We start from the raw sequence: 22,261 nt of genomic DNA on the forward strand, positions 1-22,261 counted from the left end.
AGCTTTCAAGTGCGAGAGGAAAAGCACAACGCGTATCCAACTACACGCGCTATTTTCAATACAGCGAGCTTTTCCCGAAGTACAGGTACCACCTCCTTATTCAGCATTCCTCTCTGCAATAGACAGTATCAAATTACGGGGATAATGTTGGTGCTTCCAGGGAAGCCAGCTCTGCAGACATTTTTTTTTTTCACGGCTACATCGAGTGATAGCAAAAACAAGCAGTGGGGCATTAATGTCCGAGCGCTCGTACACGCATGTGAACCACCTAACTGTATCACAGAATTCAACTTATTCGGGCTGTGAAAAAATGTTACTTACCTCCCTCCTTCCTCATAGCGGCAACAATAGAATTCCTCCCAGCGCCTGCTTTTCCATGCTTACAGCCCGTATTAACCTCTCAAGGTTGTACCTCTGTGAATACAGTCATTTCGTTCTATGCAAAAATTCTGCGTACACTGCGCTGTGCGCTTGCGAACAGTCGTTAAATGTGTGAGCACATGTAATTTGCTTTATGCTCGTCATAACTGAAAGAGGTGCTCCCTTGGGTTTAATATTCGAGGCTGCTTGTCTGCTGCTTTCTCTTTTTTCCCTATGATGTGAATTTAAATTAGAGGCTGGCGCCTTTACGTCGTGCCGGCTGCATCTCGTCGCGAGTCAAGAAATAAAAGGAAGCGCCGAAAAAAAAAAGAAAAACTACAAATAGTGTAAAAGCATGAAAGCACATGCAAATTTCCGCACTCAAGTTCAAGGAAGGAGTATAAAAGAGAGTACAAGAATACGCACAGATTGGCAGAATTTTACAGGCGAGTGGGCCAGTGCAACTACATATAACTGCCATTTCCCCAGACTTGCATCATCTAATCCACATACACAACAATTTCATAACTACATTTAAAGAAATTCAAATTTCCATGGCACATATTTAATTTGTTGTATATATATATATATATATATATATATATATATATATATATATATATATATATATATATATATATATATATATATATATAGCATTGCACTTGTACACGGCAGTGTTAACGTGAAGTTAAAATCTTGCAGTTTTCACAGAATACATTAAAAGCGACAAATGCCGTTCCTTTAACGCCGCTGTTGGCCAAGGGCCAATTATTTCTTCTTTATATGAATGGTCGACAATCCATCCGCATTTAATCACCCCTCAGTCCTGCAGCATTGTATTGTAAGCACTCGAGAGAAAGGGAGTGTTGAACAACCTCGGCCACGCAGCGGCAAGGACGCTCTGGTTTGCGAGTATATTGTATTATATATAAAAAGTGTTGAGCGTATCAAGTCACGGATTATCTTATAAAGTTAAATAGCTTTTATTCTCATTTATATTTGACGGAATTACCATTTTAATGTCAGAGTTAATATAGAATGAATCGGAACATTTTGAATGCTGATAAACCGGGTGTTTCTGTTAAGTATACCAGGTATCTCTCAGCAGCAGGCAGACTCCACTACGTCAAGGAGAGGTTCGAATGTTTGCCTTTCATGCTGTTCGACCGGCTGCAGGGTTAACGATTGGTTAACGATTGGTGTCGAACCGAACCTGAACCGAAAGCTGTACCCGAACCAAATCTGACCAAATCATAATGATAACCTTTGCAGGTTTGGAACAAAACTGTTCAAGCATTTTGGGTCACGCAGAGAAATGACCCAAAATTAGGTATTAGCTTTAACAAAACAGCTTGCCTTGCAAAGTGAGCCTTCCCAATTTTTGCTTGTTATGACGGTTTGTATACACGAGTAGGCACAGGCGCTGCGTATTATGCCAAAATTAGCGAGCACCAAGGCCGAAGCGCTTGTGGTTCCGAGTTCTCCCATGTTAATTGGTTCGGATCGCCTACCGTGCTGCAACATTATGGTCGAACCGCTACTTGGGTAGCCTAACGACGAGCCGTTAAAAGCGGAATGTTTACTGTGCTAACTAGGACATCCTAAAAGCACACGCACCCCGAGATATGCAGAGCAGATGAAAGTTACCCTCGGGGAGGGAACGCGGCAGTAGATGAAGCATCTGCCACGATCGAATGTTGCTGCTTCAAAGAGCCAATGAAGTTGTTACGAGCGGTACGGTTTAGACCACTCCATGCGCTCACGTAATAGCTCCAATTAAGCAGAAGGATATCATTCCGAACCGAAAGAAAAATTGTGTTTGGCAGGCACATTACTGCTTGCCTTCAGCAATCTAGCATCGTCGAAATTTATGGCGGCTAGCTCGAGCTACTAAGAAAGTGACGAATGAATCAATTTTAAAATTTTACGAGCCAAAACAGGGATTTCATTATGCGGCACGCCGTAGTGGAGGACTCCGGATTAATTTTCACCACCGTGTCCCCTATGCACGGGACACGGGTGTTTCTGCATTTCGCTCCCATCGAAATGCGGCCCCCGCGAATGGGATTCGCTCCCGCGACCTCGTGCTTAGCAGCGCAACATCATAGCTGCTATGCCACCGCGGCGGGTGACTGAGAAATCGACAAGGTGTGCAGGACGTTTTCGGTGCTGCCATTGAAATTGGAAAGCGAAGTCGTTTCATTCGAGATTGTTTATGTGTAAAGCTGAAGCCGCACTCTGTTCTGTTTACGAGGAAGTACTCGAGTGCACCCGTTTATGTCATCAAGGAAAGCGCACTTTCCTGAACGTGTGACTGATATGCAAAATTTGAAGCGGGGTTCCCTTAGTTGTTCTTGAAGATTTTCAACAGCAACGTGCCTCTCGCTATGCCCCATGGTGATTGCGCTACACGGTTTTTTTTTTATATTTCTTAATGGGCATTGCAGTTTACATTACATGGCGCGTGTATTTCTTTGTTCAGACATACTAAACCCGATTTTAAGTTGAAACCTCTTTAAACAGGCTCAAATGGGTCGCTTGCTGAAGCCGATGTAACGAAAACATGCTATACCATTGTCGCTGATACCTTTGCAACCACACGACCCACACACCTTGCTTTGGTATTGCTTTGTAGAGCCAAGAAGCCATTACGCGATCATGCATGTTCCGCGTGCGCAGATGGCTTTTGCCATAGTGCCCAAACACCCTCTGCGAAACAAACGGACCCACTACGAATAGAGAGTAAGCACGATTGCAATATTAGATCGTAAGACCTCCACTAGCTGTAACATAAGTTAGGCATGTGACATTTCTAATGCGTGAACAATGTAACTTGTATATTTGGTTACGTCATTTCTGTAACTTAGTGGCCCAAACACTGTCTGCAGCCTGCACAAGACGTTTCACGTGCCCTACTGCGGCTGGGTCTCTAATACAGTCTACTCGATTGTACTTTTTTTAAATTGCTTAATAGCTTGCCAGTTCTACGCACGTGTAATGTTGGCTGTTATTAGTTCTGTATTTGCTTTTACTTGTCGATGTAGTCATCACGAAGCCGCTTAACTATTGCTTGAGTGTGTTGTCGGTAAATTGCAATTTATTTATGCAGGAACCAAATCACACGTTCATTTACTCAGCACTACGGGATTTTCTTGTTTTTGTTACAATATAAGCACTCGGGCGCGCTAACTAGCTAATGGCATATCAATAATATTAGGACAAATTGATAGTATGTGATGTACGCGTGCGAGTAATAATATGCGTGATACACGGCAATAAATTAAAGACGCGCGCCTACAGAACGTTTTCGCATTGAGCTCGCTCGTAACGCATGTTTGCTACATTTCTTGCTCCCCTTCATATGTATCTGTATTCAAAATAAAATGGAAAAATCGAAGCATCAGGAATTAAACACGTAAGGCTAGACGCTTTGAGCTACGGCTAGAATACCTGTTTATTGTAGCTATGTAACTTTAAATTTCCACGCCTGAAACCGCCTGAAATATTGTATTTTCTGTCAGGTTCCACTGACGTCATCTCCTGACTCTTCCGGATAAAAAACGCGCACATAAAAAACTAGTGGTTCAAAGTTAACGTTAGCGTGAAAACTTGGCATTTCGAGGATCAAATGTACTGCGCTCAACCGCCTCGACGCTGTGAATCGGCTCGCGAACCGTTATAGCTTTCTATTTCTCCGAAACCGAAGCGAGCGGGTAGTTCTTACTGGCATCAATTTAAATGATGTAAGGTGATCATAGCACTAGCTTTTGCGCACTACTTGAAGGCTTCATATACTAAACGTGCGCTCAACGTATTTGTGCCTATATTCTTTAATAACATGAGGGCTGCTTTAACATTGCTAAAGATTGCTTATTTTCGTGATCCCTGTTTATCAAGCGCAAAGCAGAGCGATTGGCATAAAAGTGCAGGTAATATTGAAAATGTCACTAGGGATCAATTCAAACGGCCATTGTATCTATATGTTCCATACGATAAACGCGGAAGACAGAGGAATTATTGGGACACAATCCGTCGGTACACTCGGGAGAGAGAGAGAGAGAAATAGAGAGAGAGAGAGAGCTCTTTATTAGAAAAACAGAGAATTTTGCCGGCGCGTATATAACCGCTGGCATGCTACTCTGTATAGGGATGGGGAATGCCATGTTTGTGTAAAAAATGTTCTTTTGAACTTGCGGTACTGGAGTCCATTTCTGGCAGCTTCGTCCGCTCTTTCATTTCCCGAAATGCCGGCATGGCCAGGTATCCACTGGAACTTTATGCAATGCCCAGCAATCTTAGCCCTGTGGTGAAGATAAGCAATGTCAAATGCTGCTGGTTGATTATTGCAACGCTTGTGCTTGTTCCACATACTTTGTAGGGCTGCTTTTGAGTCTGTGAAAATCACCCATGTCTTTGGCGGCTGCTGTCGAAGTACATAAACAAGGGCCTCCTTAATGCCATATAGCTCCGCTGAAGTAGATGATGTCGCTCGCTCAAGACGACACGAGAATCGTTGCCCTGTAGAGGGAACAAAAAGTCCGCATGATGAACGATGTGGAGTTGTAGAGCCATCTGTGAAAATGTGCGTTGCGGCTGCGTATTCTTTGTGCATATATTCTAAAGCTATCTGATAAGTCGCTGCTTGAGGCATTTTCTTTTTCGCACTGATTCCAGGTATATATGGCACGATTTCCAGTGGGGACAGTGTCCATGGTGAAATGTTTCGCGGCATAATTTGTGACGCCTGAGCAGGAATCGAAATAGATATGCTTCCGACGGCCTGCCCAAAGCTAGATGTAGCACGGGTTCTGGAAATATCCTGTAAAAAGTGAGTCTTCGTATGAATGACGTGGCGGAGGTGTATCCGAAGTGTCTCCTGCGAAGATAGCACTTCCAGAGGCAGGCATCCAGCTTCTGCTACAGTTCCTGAGCAGGACGACCCCTTCGGAAGGCCAAGAGATACGCGAAGGCAGTTGTTTCGTGCTGCCTCGAGTTTTCTCTTGCTTGTGGGAGACATGTTGTGCAGGATCGGGAGGTAATAACGTAGTGTTTTATCGACGTAGGCCTTATGGAGGAGCACCATTGATCGACAGTTGCTGCCCCACTGTGATCCGGCTAAAAATCGGAATGCGTGCGACGCCGAGGAAATCTTCTCACTCAGTTTTTTCACTTGGGGCGACGATGTGAGGTTCCTATCGATCGTCACTCCAAGAAACCTTTGCGTCTTGACGTATGGAAGGGCACGACCACCCAACACTAGTGGGTATTTTTCCATACACCTCCGCGTGAAAGCCATGGCAACGCTTTTGTCGGCGGACAATGTCAGACCGCTTGGATTTAGGTAGGCCGATGTATTTGCTAGCGCTCTCTGGAGACGTTGTTGGGTGGTACTGCGGGAACGCGCCGCACTCCAAATGCAGATGTCGTCCGCATACAGTGTGATTTTGACGCCAGGGGGCAGGTTTCTTCTCAAATGGATGAGGACTAAATTAAATAATACCGGGCTTAACACAGCTCCTTGTGGCACTCCCTTCTCGACGGCATAAAGGGCCGTGGGGCCATCCGAGGTACACATGAAAAGTTGGCGTCATTGAAGATAGTCTTCAATCCATGCGTAAAGCCGTCCTCCAAGACCAAGGGTTTCCAAAGCGTCAAGTATTGCTTTATGATAGACCGAATCATATGCTGCCTTAATGTCTAAAAATAATGCAGTAGGTATGTTTCCAGAGACCAATTCCTCTTCAATTGATGAGACCAAGGCAATGACATTATCAATTGCGGGCCTATTTTGCCGGAAGCCATTCATTTCCTCCGGGTAAACTTTTGCTGTTTGCAGGAACCAATTTAGTCGTTTGTAGATCATTTTTTCGAATAGCTTCCCTACGCAGCTAAGCAGAGATATGGGTCTGAAGGAAGCGTAATTTGTTGGCTGCTTCGCTGGCTTCAATATAGGAATGACTTTCGCAAGCTTCCATTCCGTAGGAACCTCCCCAGTTATCCATGAGGCGTTGTAGTATTCCAGAAGGCGTAGGCGAGATGTGTGGCATAGATTTGCGAGCGCTTCATAACTCACACTGTCATGGCCAGGTGATGATCGCTTGTTTACGTCGCCGATTGCTGCCGTGAGCTCTTCGATGGTGAATGGTAATTCTAAGTCAGGAAGGGTAACTCGAGGTGGACTAGGCTGATGACTTGCAATTTGCCGCAAAGGTTGTGCCCCGTTGGAAAGGATTCTGCAGTACTGCTCTGCCACCTCTTTCAGGGATGCGCGCTCACGTAATGAGAGCGCGATAAAAGGATAAAGCTGTTGCGGCTCTTTGCGAATGCCTCTGACGACTCGCCAGATTTTGCTCAGCGGTTGTCGTATGTCCAGTGTCCCACAAAAGTCCCTCCACCTTTTTGGTCCAGTTTGGTGAGGTAACGTCGTATATGTCTTTGTGCCCGTCGACAAGTTCTGAGGTCTTCGATATTCTTAGTACGCAGAGCCTTCCTTTCGGCACGCCTTCGAATGGCACACAACCTTTCAAATTCCTCGTCGTTAGTTGGTATATTACAATGCTTAGTGGCAGAGCGGGTACATTGTTTGAGGCAATGAGCTATTGTCGGTATTATTTCTGTATTTGTAGTCGAGGCTGTGATTCCTTTGTCTACGGCTGCTGTGTAAGCTTCCCAGTCTACCGACTTCAGTTTCACTTTTCTGGGCGACGTCCGAAAATGAAGGGCAGAGATTAGGATCGGGTAGTGATCACTACCTCGAATCTCGAAATCTGTACACCATCCGAACATAGGGGCCACTTGACTTGATACGAATGTGACGTCAATGCAGCTAACAGTCTTCGGATTTTTCAGGTATGTTATGCTGCCATCGTTCAAGGGCTCTATATTGTATTTTGCAAGCAGCTTCGCCAGCTTGGCAGCCCGAGCACATGTATGTGAACTGCCCCAGATCTCGTTATGTGCGTTGAAATCGCCACAAATAATATGCGGAGACTGAGTGTTTGTCAACAAGTTTTCCAATCTTGTCACGTCGAAAGGTGATCCTGGTTCCAAGTAGACGCCGATCAGGGTAAACACTTTGGATGCAATCACTGTGGTTGCGCAAATATATTCGTTCTTGTCATGTGGTGCTACGTCAATCGCAGAGGCAGGTATGTCGTTGCGAAATCCAAGGAGCAGTCGGCTAATTCCATTTTGTCGCCTTGAATGATGGAAATAATAACCCTTTATCCTAAAGTGCTCGTCGACGCGAGACTCGGAAATGACCACAAAAGGGAATCGGTACACTCGCGCAAGATGCTTAAAGTCTGCTAAGTTCGAGCGCAAGCCGCGAGCGTTCCACTGGAACATAGTACACGTGCGGAAGTATTTGTTGGTGGACACCGCTTGTGAGACTATTGTTGGCGAAGCCATCGTTGCTACTGCGAAGAATCACGGCTTTGCGCCGTGAAAGAAGACGACACCAGCGGTTCCAAAGCCAGGACGGCCTCTACCTCAGGGATGCTCTTAAACGATGGGCTGGCACGGAGAATAGCCTTGATTGCGGCGAACATCATGGGAATCAGCATACTTGATATCTCATTTGCAGTGCTACCATCTAACAACTTTTCTTGGTTCTTCCTGTTCTTCTGCTGCGACCTTGATGAAACTTGTTGCTGTCGTGGGCTTGAGGTTATACCACTTGAGGGCTTTTATGGACTCTTTGCAGTTGAAGGCCTTTGCTGGTTTCCTTTCACGACTGAGGCGTAGGACTTTTTCAAAGCCGTGTAGCTGCGCTGTACCGTGTCGTGTTGCTTTTGGTTTGTAGATGTATACATCACATCCGGATTCGGTGGTGGTTCTCGTCGTTTCCGCACTTTTCCTTGGATTTGCTCCATCGTCCGTGCAAGAGTGGCTGATTTCTTTTTAGGACACCCTCCGGAGGACGCAGCATGCTCAGCTCCACAGTTTGCACACCGAGGCTGGGAACGTGACGTACACTCCTTATGCGTATGTGGACCAGCGCACATCTTACAGCGGATGGGGCCTTTACAATATTTCGCTATATGTCCATGTCTTTGACATCTGAAACATTGAGTAGCAGTCCCCATGTATTCAGTCACGGGATAACTGCAGAATCCAAGCGACACTCGGTTTGGTAAAGGGGCGTCCTTAGAGAATTCCAGGATGACCGAGCGTCTTCGGGTTTCCGTTACTACGCCATCTTCGTTAGGGACGTACAAAACTAGCCTTTTAGCAGATATGACTCCTTGTTCGCTCAAATACTCCTTGAGGTCGTCATCTGAGTACTCAACAGGAACGTCCTGTATCCTCCCGTACGTGGCAGAGTAGGAGTATGGAACCCGAGCTTCTACAGGAATACCCGATAGATCTGTCACTGTGAGGAGACGATTGGCTGCAGGAAGTGTAGACACTGTCACGATGAGGCTGCCATCCTTGTTGATACGGTGGCTGAGTATCTTTTCTTGGGCTGTTGTCACGACCGCAGAAGCCAGAAGATTTGGGTTTACTTTCCACAAGCTGCTGTCAGGCTGAGTTGGCTTGAATATAACAGGAACACCTGCGGCTCTTTTCTTCTTGTAAGAGACAACAGTGCATGAAGGCTGTCTGGTCCATCTTTTCGTTGTCTCCTGTAGATTCCCTTGTGTCGATGTCATCTTCACGTAGCCTTTTCCTTGCTTGCTCATCTTCTCTGTGGTCTACAGAAGGAACATGCTGACCTGATTGTTGATTGTTGCGACGGATGCCATCAGAGCATCACGAAGGGCGGCCGACGGCGGAGGCTCGCCGCGCTGCTTCGGTATGATGCGCTTCGGGAGCCGCTTGCTGTGCTTCTCTCGCAGGACGGTGACCCCCAGACCGGCGTTCGGTGAAAGAGAGGCACAAAGAGTAAAAATGAGCTCTACACTTGCTAAGAAAGACTTAAAATTACAGACGAGCGTTCGGAAGCGAGGCTGCGATGCAGTTAGTTGCTTGGCGGCTATCATGAACTCGCTCTTTCGCGTGATTCCTTCAACTGAAGATTAAATTTGGGGTGTTGTCACTGGCCAAGGTGGCTATTCTGCAATGTTGTATTGCTGCTGTTTATCTTAACGAACGTTATTTGCCTCTTTATCTTGAAAGTCTTTTCTTGCAATGCCTATCCTGGTACTCTCCGTTAATTCACGAAACACGATCTATGCGCTCGCAGAGCACCCTGCCAAACAAAGCAGTGACGCGAACAGCTGCCGTATGCTGCACAGGCATCAGCAGCTGCATCAGGTCGCAGAACAACGCCAGGAAGTTGTCGAGCTTTTTGGTAATGTTTCCTGTTTTCTTTCTGGTAATGCTTACTGCTGCCGTGAGCAATCATGCGCATTATGAGCGGATTTTATTAGCAGCTGGCTACCCTCTTTCGCCGCGAAACTTGAGCGGGACTAAAATAAACTAAATACAGTGAAGGTTAACATTAATGACACGTCCCGCGTGAGCTTTAATTGAACCATTAGACGACGCCCCTCTGGCGAAGCTGACGTTAACGATTTTTTCCACAAGAAGCAATTAAATATACATACACGAAGTAGCAGCATCAATACCACGGGAATCTGATGGCTTATTAAAAGGGAACTGCTACTTTTGATTTTCGCAATGCCTTTCATTGTACGTCTCATTCATTATATATATTGACTCGTGAAATCAAAATGAGCTGCTACGAAGGCTATACTAGAATACAATGTCGCCTGTTTTATATGACTAGTTAATAAAGTTCCCAAATTCTAGATGTCACACTGCGTGCCGAAGCTGTTCCAGTAATGACAAACATGGTATTTCTTGTAAACATTGCGAGTGAAAAAAATAATTTCGTGTTTTTCCCGTTTGCTTCGGAGGTGAAATGTTAGAACTGTGCGTCCATAAAGAAGCCCTGTGGACAACGACCAGAGCATTTGGCCACAAAAGTTTCTTCAAAATACATTTACATCAAGGTTCACAAACTGCATTGCACCCCCAAATGCGATGCGGCATCCACGCAGCCGTCAACAATCGTGCTCACGACCTCCTGCTTAGCACAGCAGGATGTTATAGCCGTGGGAGCCACCACAATGGGCACCTTCGGAAGTGTTATTCGGCCTCAGCTGTGACAGATAGGGAAAAGAGCCCGCATATCCCAAGCTATTTTGTGTGGTTAAACAGAATTAAATAATGGTAAAAGCTTTAAAAAGTGCACCATTAATAGCGGGAGGCATACATATGCACAACAATGCACTCGCTTTAGTGTCCTTTTCGTAATTTTTATATCGTCACTAGTTTTATCTTCTGACGCTCGTACGACAATTTTTTTTTTTTTAAGCGCAAGTCTCGGTTACGACGTGAAGGCAGGTTTTTGAACCCAACGAGGAATGCAAGAGCCTACTAACGACGTACCAAGACGCATTGTTGGGACAAGTGATCTCAAAGAACTCTCGGCCTTTAGTGCCTCTTTATCGTGTAAATATGTCCGGCGCAGCTTCGCTCAACGGTGCGGGTGTACTTGTTTGCCACGAGAGGCGACAGCCGTTTGCGCGTCTTGATGGAGATAATCAACCGCCCGATAACAGCGCTGTTGCCTCGATGCACCTCTACGGCACTGCACGTCAACTGGTTGCTTGAGATAGCTCTGTGCCTTAACATGCCTCTAAGCTTTACTGTGAGCATGACCGGGTTTGGTGGCGCTGATGAGACTTGTTAATCGCTATTCGATTCACTTGAAGCAAATTAAAAGCACACACAGCATGCGTGAGTGCGCGCGCGTGTGCATCTCGTACAACTCTAGGCATCCTACGTCCTAAGCGAAGCAACGCGTGTTGGGAAATGTGAATGCAGAGGTTAGCATAGCCAGGGGTGTTGTCAGAAACGGAAAACACCAAATTCGCAGTTCGCGGGCGCTTACAATTCGGTGCGTGCGGATATCAAAATAGTTTATTACAAATCGAATACGAGGCTTCCAATGTCGAGTAATGATATGCAGGTACATTTATTATCGAGTTTCCTTAACATGTTGGAACATTGCGATTGTGTTGCCAACAGAAAAATACACAAGTAACTTACAGTAAAAGCTTGTTCATTTGACTGTTGTTGATATGGGAAATTGTGTAATTCACACTATCCCCAACCTGTGCATTATTATACAGCTTCAAATGCCCGTTAACTCAGATGCCTTGTGTCATTTGTCCCTCAGCGCATTTGTTTTCAACCAAAAAGCTAGAAAACGCGGGTAGCAGCGCATAAGTAATGACAAAAGAGTGAGACAAAAGCAGCATTAGTACCCAAACAAATTGAAGTGGTGGTGTAACGTTTGCTATGACCACTGCTTAGCAAAAAAAAGCCATGGGAACACAGCATCATTTTTCCCCCTTGGTTCTGCCCCACGTGCACGCAGGACTCCTGCAGCGCAGCACGTGTGGAAAGCTCCTTCTATGGTTTTCCTTCAATGTGAGGCACCCAACCGACTCACTGTCGTCTGTATACTGCATTTCCAACGATATAACGCATAAACTGATTAACACTAGGTGTGAAAGTGGGAGAGGGCACCTTCAATTGGTTCAAAAAAGAAAAAAAAAGATCATAACCTTAAAATAAAGATATGTATTGCGACTGTATTCGTATGCTCAGAATATCACCTTTTACATAGTGTAATGCGCGCAGGTATTGTGGTAATGCGAATAATGGCAACGGATTACCAATCGCCGTGTGCTAAAATGCTGTCATAGAAGCGCGGTGTGCTGCACCAAGAGGCCAGCTGGCCCGCGACGGGCAGCTGGCGCGTTTGCATAGCGAGGCAGCGTTGCTGCTCATCACTGTAGTGAATCACCCCGTTTGAACTATGTTCCCTAGAAAGGCATCATAAATGTAGTTGCACTGCTTCGGACAAACGCCCTAAATGCCTTTCTGTGCGCTAAGTTGCGACCTCGCTATTCGCAGACCCGTGTTCCTTGCCAGCGAGAGGAGGGCTTTACCGCAAGACTAAATTGTCGGGTGGTTGAGCTCTATCCTAAGCGCTAAATTCCGTCAAGACGGGAGCGCTCAGCACAAAAACGAGCACGCATTTGCAGGTTAGACAGTAACAATCACAAAGAATCGCATCTTCTCCCGCACAGCCAGCAATATATTCGATTTGTTTCGAATACCCGTATAATGTCGAACATTCGAGAAGTTTTGAATATTAGGCTTTCGAATTAAATACGATGATTGAAAATACAATAGTTGACCAATATCTGCATTTTTCGAGCATTCGCACACTCCTACATAAATTCATATAATTGCTAGTGGCACAGTTAATGCAAAGGTAGAGGAGAAAACGTCGAAGGGATGGAGAGATAGGAGCGTTGTGCCCGCGAATTCACATTCGGCCTTAAGTAAATGTCAAGTGAAAAAAAAAAAAACCTGTGCAAATGGTTGAATTGTTTTCAAACCTACTCTCGCAAAATGTGCATCGCAAGTCACCATACAGCCGCATTCGTGTGCGCAGGCCAGGTGCACAGAGAACAGGAATGCTCGGCGGAGCCTGCAGCTCAGCGTAAGTCTCGTTGTTGCCACACTCGAAGCCGAGTGACCGGCCAACGGCCGACTGCCCGTGCAGTCATCCTCCGAGCCGGCCGCAGTGCGGTCGTAAAGCTGGCAAGGAGAGCGGAGCCGATTCCAAAACCCCAGGAGTGCATCGAGCGCTCCGAAGCCACCGGCATGTTCGTAAGCAGATAAACAGTGGTCGGGACAGAGCGCACTCTGGCCATCGGCCATAAACGGGAGAGAAACGAGCCGCACACAAAGAGCGCGGCTTCAAGACGGCCGTCGTTCTTATTCTTTGGCGCGTCCTGACGTGGCGGGCCCTGAAATAGCTGCGGGCTATGCCTGCTGCCGCCGGGAGCATCGTCGTCCGGCCGGTCCAGGGAAGGAAAGGGCCCGCATTCCATCCCGCGCGCATTTCCATCGATCCCGGCGTTCTGTCTGCGCAGGCGCGCGCTCTCGCAAAGGGGGAACCGCTCTCCCCCGCGCGGCCCTCGAAAATGTCGCTGTCCGGACCTGGGTCGCCCATGGCGGGAGCCGCCGAACTCTGCTGCTCGTGGTCGGCCCCGCCGCGGTGGCCCGTGTGACGCCGGGGGATCGCGAGCCTCCTCCGACCCGAGCCAGCCCCATGGGGTACCGGGTCTCGCTCGTCTTCCGACAATCCCGCGGCGGCGCAGCACGATGTGAGTGAGCATCGGCGCCGCAGCGTGCTCGTCCACGTCGCAGACCTCGACTGGGCCGCCGTCCTCGACAACGCCGCTGACACGCGTCCATGGCGGACCCGTACCCCATCTATGACGACGAGGTAATCACCGTGCTCGGCCGCGTGGCCCTTGTCGGCTCCTGGTCTCGCCTCTCCCGTGGCGAAACCATGTGCCGACGTCAGCCTGTCTGCGCGCTGCAATCTCGCCTCCCGCCGAACCCTTCCCTCGTGCGCGTCTCGCCGCACTGTGCTGCACTGCTGTCAGTGTCACTGAATCCGGCGACGACTGTCAGTCGCGAGCGCTGAGCACTTCTCACTTCGGCTTGAGCGTCCGAGTGACAAGTGGCGAGAGAAAGCGTTGCCGTGTCGGAGCAACCTGTTTCCCGGGGCTACCGACATACGTACGGCTGCTGTACAAACTTAAAGAAAATGAGAGATAATTAATACGGCCTGACCAACAGTACCATTTCCCAGACTTTGGGCGATCACGCCTGACACCATGTAAGGGCTAGACGAAACAAAGCTCTTGTACTCATTGCGAGGTGTGCAAGCATGACCGATGCCTAGGTTTCAAGAGCACTGCTTTTTTTTCGTCGTTTGGAATGTTGAATGTAGTATGTCCAGTATTTCGCACCTAGTCTACATTTACGTACGCTTTGGCAGCACCCTTCAATGTTGCTACCTTTAGTTCACGTGCTTTGAGTTTACGTCCCGCCGTTTCGACGCACGCATTGCAATCGTGGCCTTGATCGGGAGTGTCACAATATGAATCGAGTCCCAGCGCTTGTTATTGTCCATGCTCGTTCTAACCACATTGATCTTTTACGTGTTCTCTTATTCACTGGTGGAACACGAATATGACGATTCATTACTTCACATTGCGTTTTGCGCAACCATGAGCCCACTCCGGAAGTGTTTGAATCAAAGCCAACACGAACGACTATGGATTTATGTCGCTTTTTCTTTCGCGAGTGTGCTTGATAGGGGATTTTTGTTCCCAAAATATTGCACTACTTACCGTCAAGCATGCTGTCAAATTCCTTTTACCGCTTTGGTGGTTCTGGTGGTGGCAGGGTACGTTCAAACCTGCTGCCAGCCTTTCCCACTCGCAAATCTGCGAAGAACGTCCCGGCAAGAATGTATTTCTCTTTCTTTCTTTCTTTCTTTCTTTCTTTCTTTCTTTCTTTCTTTCTTTCTTTCTTTCTTTCTTTCGTTCGTTCGTTCGTTCTTTTGTTTGTCTGTTCGCTCGTTCCTTTTCATTGACGCGGAATGGGGAGGGGGTGCTATAATTAGCACAATGTGGATTCCCACGAAGGGATAGGGGAAAAAAAAGAAGGGTTTACTCAACGATAAATTGGTGATATCAGCGTGGCTGTCGTCGTGGCATGATCCTCCACATGCTGGGTGAGGGCTAAATGAAATACACCGTAAACATACAATGACATAACCGTTATATACACCCATAGAAACGCACATAGAAAAATATTTGCAGAGTTGTGTAGCAATGCACAAAGGAATTCGTCGCGCTCTTCTGATATGTGTAAGGTGCTTCTTTTCTTACATTTTCGTTAGCTGTTATTCAGTGTAAGAGCAGTACAGTTATGAAGAAACAACTAAGGGTGTGACGTTTGCATTTAAATCTAACAATATAATTTCATTTATCCCTCGTATACTTTGGTCCCTCGTTTTATCAGGACCTTGTTCAATAGTGCGAAATATTCAGGTTGTGCAGCTAGTCATCTTACAGAAATGTTCTTGAATTCTCAGTAGCCGTGTAGCAAATAAAGCAAGACCCAAGTCTATAATGTTCTGAAATACTAAACAAGTGCCAGAGCTTCCCATGACCGAAAAATAAGCAAATCAGCAATAGAGTTTATAATGTGGCCAAGCACGTAAAAATTGTCTGAGATTCAGATTATATAAGCACGGAAAAGTTTATCTATAGAAAGATACGGAATTTCCTTTATTTAGCCTATACCGCTATAAGTGCATCATACCATTAAAAAAACGTTCTTTTTCTGTAATATTGCGCTCACAGCGTGCGCTGCGCGTCATAAGCACTATATGAATCAAAGTATGACGGCGCGACTTCTTGGCGAGGATCAAGCAGAAGACCAGACAAGAACAAGCGCTATCCTTGTCTGTTCCACCTGCAATTCTCGGAATCATTCACAACCAACCAGTTCAATTTTGGACGTCACTATACGAACTTGACAGCGGGCTAAAAGAACCTCACTTGCTGCAGCATACTGAGAGTATTATGTCAACCCTATGATGGTACTATGAACTGCCCACACATAGGACATCGCCGTGTTATTTTGTACTTGTAAGCGCAGATTGGCCGCACCGATGGCGTATGCGCACAACACGGCGAGTCTAAATGATAGCCCGCCCACTCGGCTTGCCTAACTGTGCAGTTACTAAATATGCCCGCTTATATAAAGGCTGGATGCCGTCCTTGGATTCACCGCTGTTTGCGCGCACTCTTGTCGTCAACTGTTCTCGGAAAAGCTGATCTACTTCAACCGTCGCTGGCCGTTCAAGAAGCGCCCGCCCAGCTGCATTATTCTTGGTTGACGTACGCTACAGCTGTTTCTGCTTGCGTTTTCTTTCTTTTCTTTTTTAGTTTTATTTTGCCTTCTGACATAAAAAAAAAACGAGTTCCGCGCCACTTTAGTGCCTTCTCTTTATTTATTTGTTTCGTTTTACCAACGTCCGCCGGAGTTGCTGCACATGGCGTTATATGGAATTCAGCCTTCTGGATCGCAGTTCTCGCGGCGTGCGTCATCAAATGTCGCTGTTCATAATTCAAACCGGGGAACAAAAAAAAAAGGAGGTTTCTCGTACACGCTAGTTTGCAAGATGCGCGATATTTTTTTTCTTCGCGTCTTTCGAGCGTAAAAGACATTTCCATTTCAAACGTGAAGAAGAAAAGAAAAATATCTTTAACAAACATCACAGTCCAGAGCGCACAGCTGCTACCAGTGCAAGCAGGTGCGGCCGTATATGACAGAACTCCGCACTTCTTAGTCAGCTCCTGCTGGCAGTGCAGAAAGTTTTTTTCGCAAGGCCAAGCAGTTCCCAATATTTCACGCACGAACAAACATTTCTGTAGTTGCGAAAGTTTTTCAACGCTATAACTGTTCCGCAAGCCTTGATTTTATATCAGCAAGATGAGAGGGCGCTCGTGTACTCGACGGGACGTACTTAGTCCACCAGAGAAGCGACAAATATTGTTCAGCCGACAACTGCACAAAGTGCAACAACGTAAGCAGCAAGCGAGGACGTGAAACAGCGACCACTGCCACGCTCTGCTAGACTGTATGCAAGCCGAAGATGCCTCCATATATACGTAGCTGTGCGACAGCAGACCAGCACGTCAACGGTTGAATCACCCGCGGCAGCCAGAGCCCTGTGTAACGCAGCGAGAATCACGCCATCGACGGTCAAAAAACTCGTGAACAAAGCCGCAGTCGCCCCGCAGTTTTGATGGGGTTTCTCTTGTCTTGGATCTTTGCCGACTGTGCGTGTTCGACATGAGTCACGCCAGATACTACGTAGGATGAGGCAGACCTTCGCAACGAAGCTGGTGAGCAGCGTCGAAAACGGCCTCGCTGCCACTGGTGTTGGAATTGATGGATTTGGCAGATGGTATCGCGAAGTAAGCGGCATATATTACTATGGATTACAGTAAGCTGCAACACGCCACATAAAAAAAAAACAATACAATCCTTCCTCCCCCCCCCCCAAAAAAAAGAAAGCTAGCTCCAGGAAACATTCAATGCACAACATTGCAGAGGACAGAACGAAAAAAAAAAAACTAAACTACGAACAGCTTAGAAGATAACATTAATGACAGGTGCGCAAGTTAGCTCTGCGGCGACCATCACAATAAGATAGAGAAGAAAAAAAAACACATGAACGCAAGATTTCAACTGCAACAAAATCGCAATCAGGTAACATCTCTGACGGAAAATACTATACAGAATTAAGAAAATAACATAATGCTATCTTTGAGGCCACTGCATCAATTACCTTAATATTGTAGCGCTTCTGACGTTACCTGCTTCTTACGCCGCAATAAACTTAACAAATAAACTTTTGGCAGCATTTGAGGAACGCGTTACAGTTAACGCTGTACGACATAAAGTGAGGAAGCTAATAGAACATGTGACATACTGACTTGTCGAAAAGTCATCTATCTTGCACATAGCAACTCGTATAAGTAATTAAACATTCAGAGATTCGAACTGCCAAATGAACGCAAAGGCAGCTGAACTTCAAAATCATAAGATAATCAGGACATTGCAGGTATAAAATATTCAGTGCACCCAGTGCAAGCTAATTGGTATTAAGACGGTCACATTCGGTTTTAAGCAAGATATTTAGGGTCCTAAAGCAACGTAAGACAAGATACCTACCTTACTTTAATTCGCGAATATCGAAAGTGGCGCGATGCAAATTTCCGCTATATGTTAGTGTCGCAAATTTACTATATATGACGATACCTTAATTTCTTACCCCATTGTATATATATATATATATATATATATATATATATATATATATATATATATATATATATATATATATATATATATATATGTAGATTGAAATTTTACAGAATTTTTGCAAACTTTCCATTTGTGCCTCTTTCTGTTTTTCTTCCGTTAATATTTCACGTTCCGAAGCTATTAACGAGGGCACAGAAAACAGCGTCGCATCATTCTTGTCATATATTCAAAACATTTGTCAGGTCCAATGTCCGGGCCGACGTTAGGTGCCGAGATTAAGTGCGTACGTATAAACAGATTTAATCCCTAAATTATTTATATATTTGAACGCACATACAGGTAATGAAGGATCAAGTTGTGGACACAAAAAATACACATCACGCCACTGCTTTTAAAATCTTTCCGAATTACGTTTCGTCGCCAGTCCTTTTATACGGCCTCACGACGTACTTGAAGAACAGGAAAATGGAAACACCTAAACTAGCGTATGTCTAGAGCCACGTTTCTTTTTTTTAGAACAAAAAAAAAAAGAAATCAGTGTCCGACCACTGTACGTACACTAAGGATGAAAATAGAAGGAAAAGTGGATGTCAGTCTGAAGCAGTGTTGCACAAAGATGGCGATCGGCGGTGGTTGTCTGAGCGGACTTCCCGGTAGAAACGCTCTGCTCGGACGTTCAGCAAAACAAGCATTCGTCATATATACGACTCTTGCTCAAGTACAGGTGTTTTCTCGCGCTCAAGCACGGAGAGCAAAATTGCCCCAAGGGAATGACTACTGCGAAGCGAAAAAAAAAAAGGAAAGCAAGTTTACTTACAAAAGCGGAGGAAAAAAGAAAACTGAGGTGTGTGTTTAGAAGGGGCGGGAGAACCGTGTGCGTATAAAGCGTTCACTTCGTCCGTCCCTCGCCGCCTCGAGGGAGTCGTCAGCGCATTTCTGTTTCCAGCTCTCCGCGTGTTACGGCCAGCAGTTTAAAATAGCACGCCTACACTTTCGACAGTCGCATTACCGCAGCACAGCAAACCCGCTTGGCAGTAGCGTTTCCAATTCAAAAGCTGTATCTGTCTTTCTCTATTTCTTTCCTTTTTTCTTGCGTGTTGCAAAGCGCCTGATTTAGCCGTACTGCCTTTGGAATCCTGAGAAACACTGTTATCGCTGCGTTGTACACCCACTGTTTTGGCACTACGTAGCGGCACAGCAGTTCTAACGTTTTTAATTCTCTTCTGTGTGACAACGCCCACATGATGCACACTTCTTAGCGCCTCGTCTCGTTCGGGATCCTAGCAGATGCTGCCAACTTTAACGGCTGAGCACCATGATGAATAGCACACCGATTTGTGTAGAAACTTGGCTGGCCAAAGGGCAGGCGTTTACTACCCGCCGTACAATTAACAAGCAATGCAGGAGCGGACATGTGCTGTTTCATGCTTATCTAGTCCGATGCCGTCTGTGTGTCTTATTGACATTCTCTCGGCGCCACCCAGGAACTCAATTTTCCAGCTGCGCACGCAATTCCTGCTCGCAGCGGTACACGCGCATCGGCATTCGCGCTCGATTGCTATTCACCTGTGTGGGCACGCGCGCTCGCTCAATGCGGCCGCGCGACGAGGCGGGCATTTCGCCCCGTTTCCTTTCGTTCCGCGCGCGTCGACGCGCCCTCACTGAAACATCGGTTTTACAAAGGTTTGAACAGCGGGCTCCGTGCCGGCCTTTCCTCGCGAACGGCGTGCTTCGGCGGACGAGCGACACAAAAGCAGAACGCTGGCCGCCGTCGAGGCGTGAAGTCCAAGCAGAGCCAAGGGGAGAAGAGAGAGGCGCCGCCCCAAAATTGGACCGAAAACTGAAACAAAGAAGAAGCGTGCACGAGCATAGCGCGCGCCAAACTCCACGCACGTCACACATAGGCCGGTAATTTTGGAGCGGCAGCGCATTTCACGCTAGGTGAACGCATTTGCCAAATTGCGCTGGATGAGCGGCGCTGCTATGCGGAGGAATCGCGCACACGCACATGCAGGACCCGTAGGAATTAATGAAACTCGGACGAAACAGCGCCTACGCCGTCCCCTTCGTGCGCGAGTGTATGTCATCTTCGCTCGTCTCGCTCCGTTTCTTGTCTTTCTTTTTTTCTTTCCGCTTACTTTTGCCTTTCGTTCCTTACTGGCCATGCCCAGGTCAGGACGATTAATAGGTCATCGGGTCTTCGCGCAGCAAAAGAAGCATAAGCACAACGGGGGCAGCGAGAGTCAGCGGAAAGAATCGGCTGTTTCTCTCTTCTCGCTGGAACAGCCTGTGTGTGCGGGAGGGGATATAGCTAATTGGGTGCTCTCGGAAATACGGCATACGTGTTCCGATAATTGATGAGGCAGCGGCTTAGCGGAAATTAAAAGTGATGCGCCAAGGCCCTCGCGGCAGAGGGAGTGACTGCGTTTTGCCGGCGCCCGTTTACCTGTGCCTCTAACATTTTTCTTCGACGCTCGCAGCGGCCCACATTCGGCGCACCCAATTTCTCTCTTGACGGAACTCAGATGAAAAAGAAAAACGTCCGAAAATAAATGCAGAGTCGCGCCTGCTGTGTTCGGGTCGTAAAGCGATGTGTCAGAGGCTTTTCACAGAAAACATATCAGCTCGGCAATTACATAAGTTATTACTGAGAAGTGAAATGGGTAAGTAATGTGACACGAATCACGTTAGGGTACAGTGAATCTGTGACCAGTGGGAGCCTGAGTTCAGGACTTGTAATTTGTACCTGCATGATAAATGAGACTCGCCCGAGCACTTTGAGCGGTAGCCTTCATTCAGTGACGGCCTTCATGCGTGTCAGACAGCTCAACTAGAGACTAAGGAGAGAGTCGTGGCATACAATACGTTCACTCTCTATAGCGCAGAATTAAGCCAGAGAGAGAAGTCATAAGGGAAAGGCAGGGAGGTTAACCAGGTTGAGCCAGGTAGGCTGCCCTGCACTGGGGAAGGGGAAATGGGATTGGAAGAGGATAAGGAAGAAAGAAGTTCCCAGTCTGCAGTGTTACACACACAAGTGTTCATCGGTGAGTCAATAACAAGTGATCATGCAGGCTGGTGCATGTCATGAAACTCACCAGCGCCTTTGTGGCCTTGCACAAGCGACCACGGGCCGAAGATCTCCTCTGTTAAAGGCCAGTCGTAGGCCGTTCAGTAGACAATACGGGATCAACGGTGTGATTACCGATTATGTAACAAGTTAGGAAAGATATGCGGCGCTGTGCAGAGAAAGAAAGAGAGTTAAATGGTAAAAGAAATATCTGACAGGTGTTATCTAAAGCATGCTAACAAGTTTGAAAATACCTTATAGAAGCAGTCTGTAAAGTTCATTTGAGCTGCGATCACTTTTATGTAGGCCAGACAGGTGGCTGAACCAATAAAAAATTAATTGAACACAAACGATCACGGACCCCTGTTGAATGCCGTCTAACTTTTCGATGCACTGTCACTATTGTAAGTTACATAACATTTTTCAGATAGTGAAGTTCTATTCAAACATAGGAATGAAGAAGTGCTCCTTATGGTCGAGGCGTGGTGTATTAGTAGTAGTGGTAGCGTGTGCGTTAATCAGGGTTCGGTAATGTTGTATAAAGAGGAACTCTCATCCCTAAACTGTTATCCTTCGACAGTGCGCACGGATGTTCACGATTAACGGGTTGGCGCTGCTTGTCGTAAGCATGTGCAGATAGTTTTTATGTCTTCCTGGTTTTCTGGCCACTGTGCGATCTTCACTTGATAGTTGGCGTTGGCATTGGAAAATTTTAGAATTGGCGACCCAAGCGGCTTTGTAACCCAAGAAAATTGCAGGCCGCAAGTGCGCGTGCGCAGAATCCGAGCTAGTGATGGCTTCTTGCGCTCACATTCACTCGACAAGACTCAAAAATTGAAAACTACCGTGGGTCCCCAAGCCATCTAGGGTCGCCCTCGCGGGCGACGAGAAATTGCGACGTAGCCCAGAGAGTTATACGAGCCGCAGTCATCCAAAGCCGTTATCTTTCAGGCGGTAAGCATTACTGCTTTTCTTCATTTTTGTTTTCAAGCAACTTTTTATCTTCCCCAATGCGGAGTCCAGAGTAGTCGACCCAACGCTGTCGTCGTTTGACCCAATTCTCAGACTCTGCTGCTCCTCTAAGCCCAAACGCAGCCT

General features: G+C 46.6%; 1 protein-coding gene and 1 long non-coding RNA gene across 3 annotated transcripts in view; one reads left to right on the top strand and one right to left on the bottom strand.

The window, feature by feature from the left end:
• LOC142588201 (prolyl endopeptidase FAP-like) overlaps positions 1–22,261 on the top strand; it is a 501,149-nt gene that overhangs the window by 224,891 nt on the left and 253,997 nt on the right. The window contains exon 1 of one of the 2 annotated variants that reach the window (XM_075699816.1): positions 13,637–13,684. The exons of the other annotated variant lie outside the window; for it this stretch is intronic. Within the exon in view, the coding sequence (XP_075555931.1) occupies positions 13,652–13,684 (33 nt within the window). The 5' untranslated portion in view covers positions 13,637–13,651. Of the gene's footprint in view, positions 1–13,636; positions 13,685–22,261 lie in introns of those variants that run through there. 2 annotated transcript variants of the gene reach the window in all.
• The window catches only part of LOC142588269 (uncharacterized), a 140,957-nt gene that overhangs the window by 5,586 nt on the left and 113,110 nt on the right, over positions 1–22,261 (bottom strand). The window lies entirely within an intron of this gene.

The sequence above is a fragment of the Dermacentor variabilis genome, chromosome 1 (genome assembly GCF_050947875.1).
Source record: "Dermacentor variabilis isolate Ectoservices chromosome 1, ASM5094787v1, whole genome shotgun sequence".
Lineage (NCBI taxonomy): Eukaryota > Metazoa > Arthropoda > Arachnida > Ixodida > Ixodidae > Dermacentor > Dermacentor variabilis.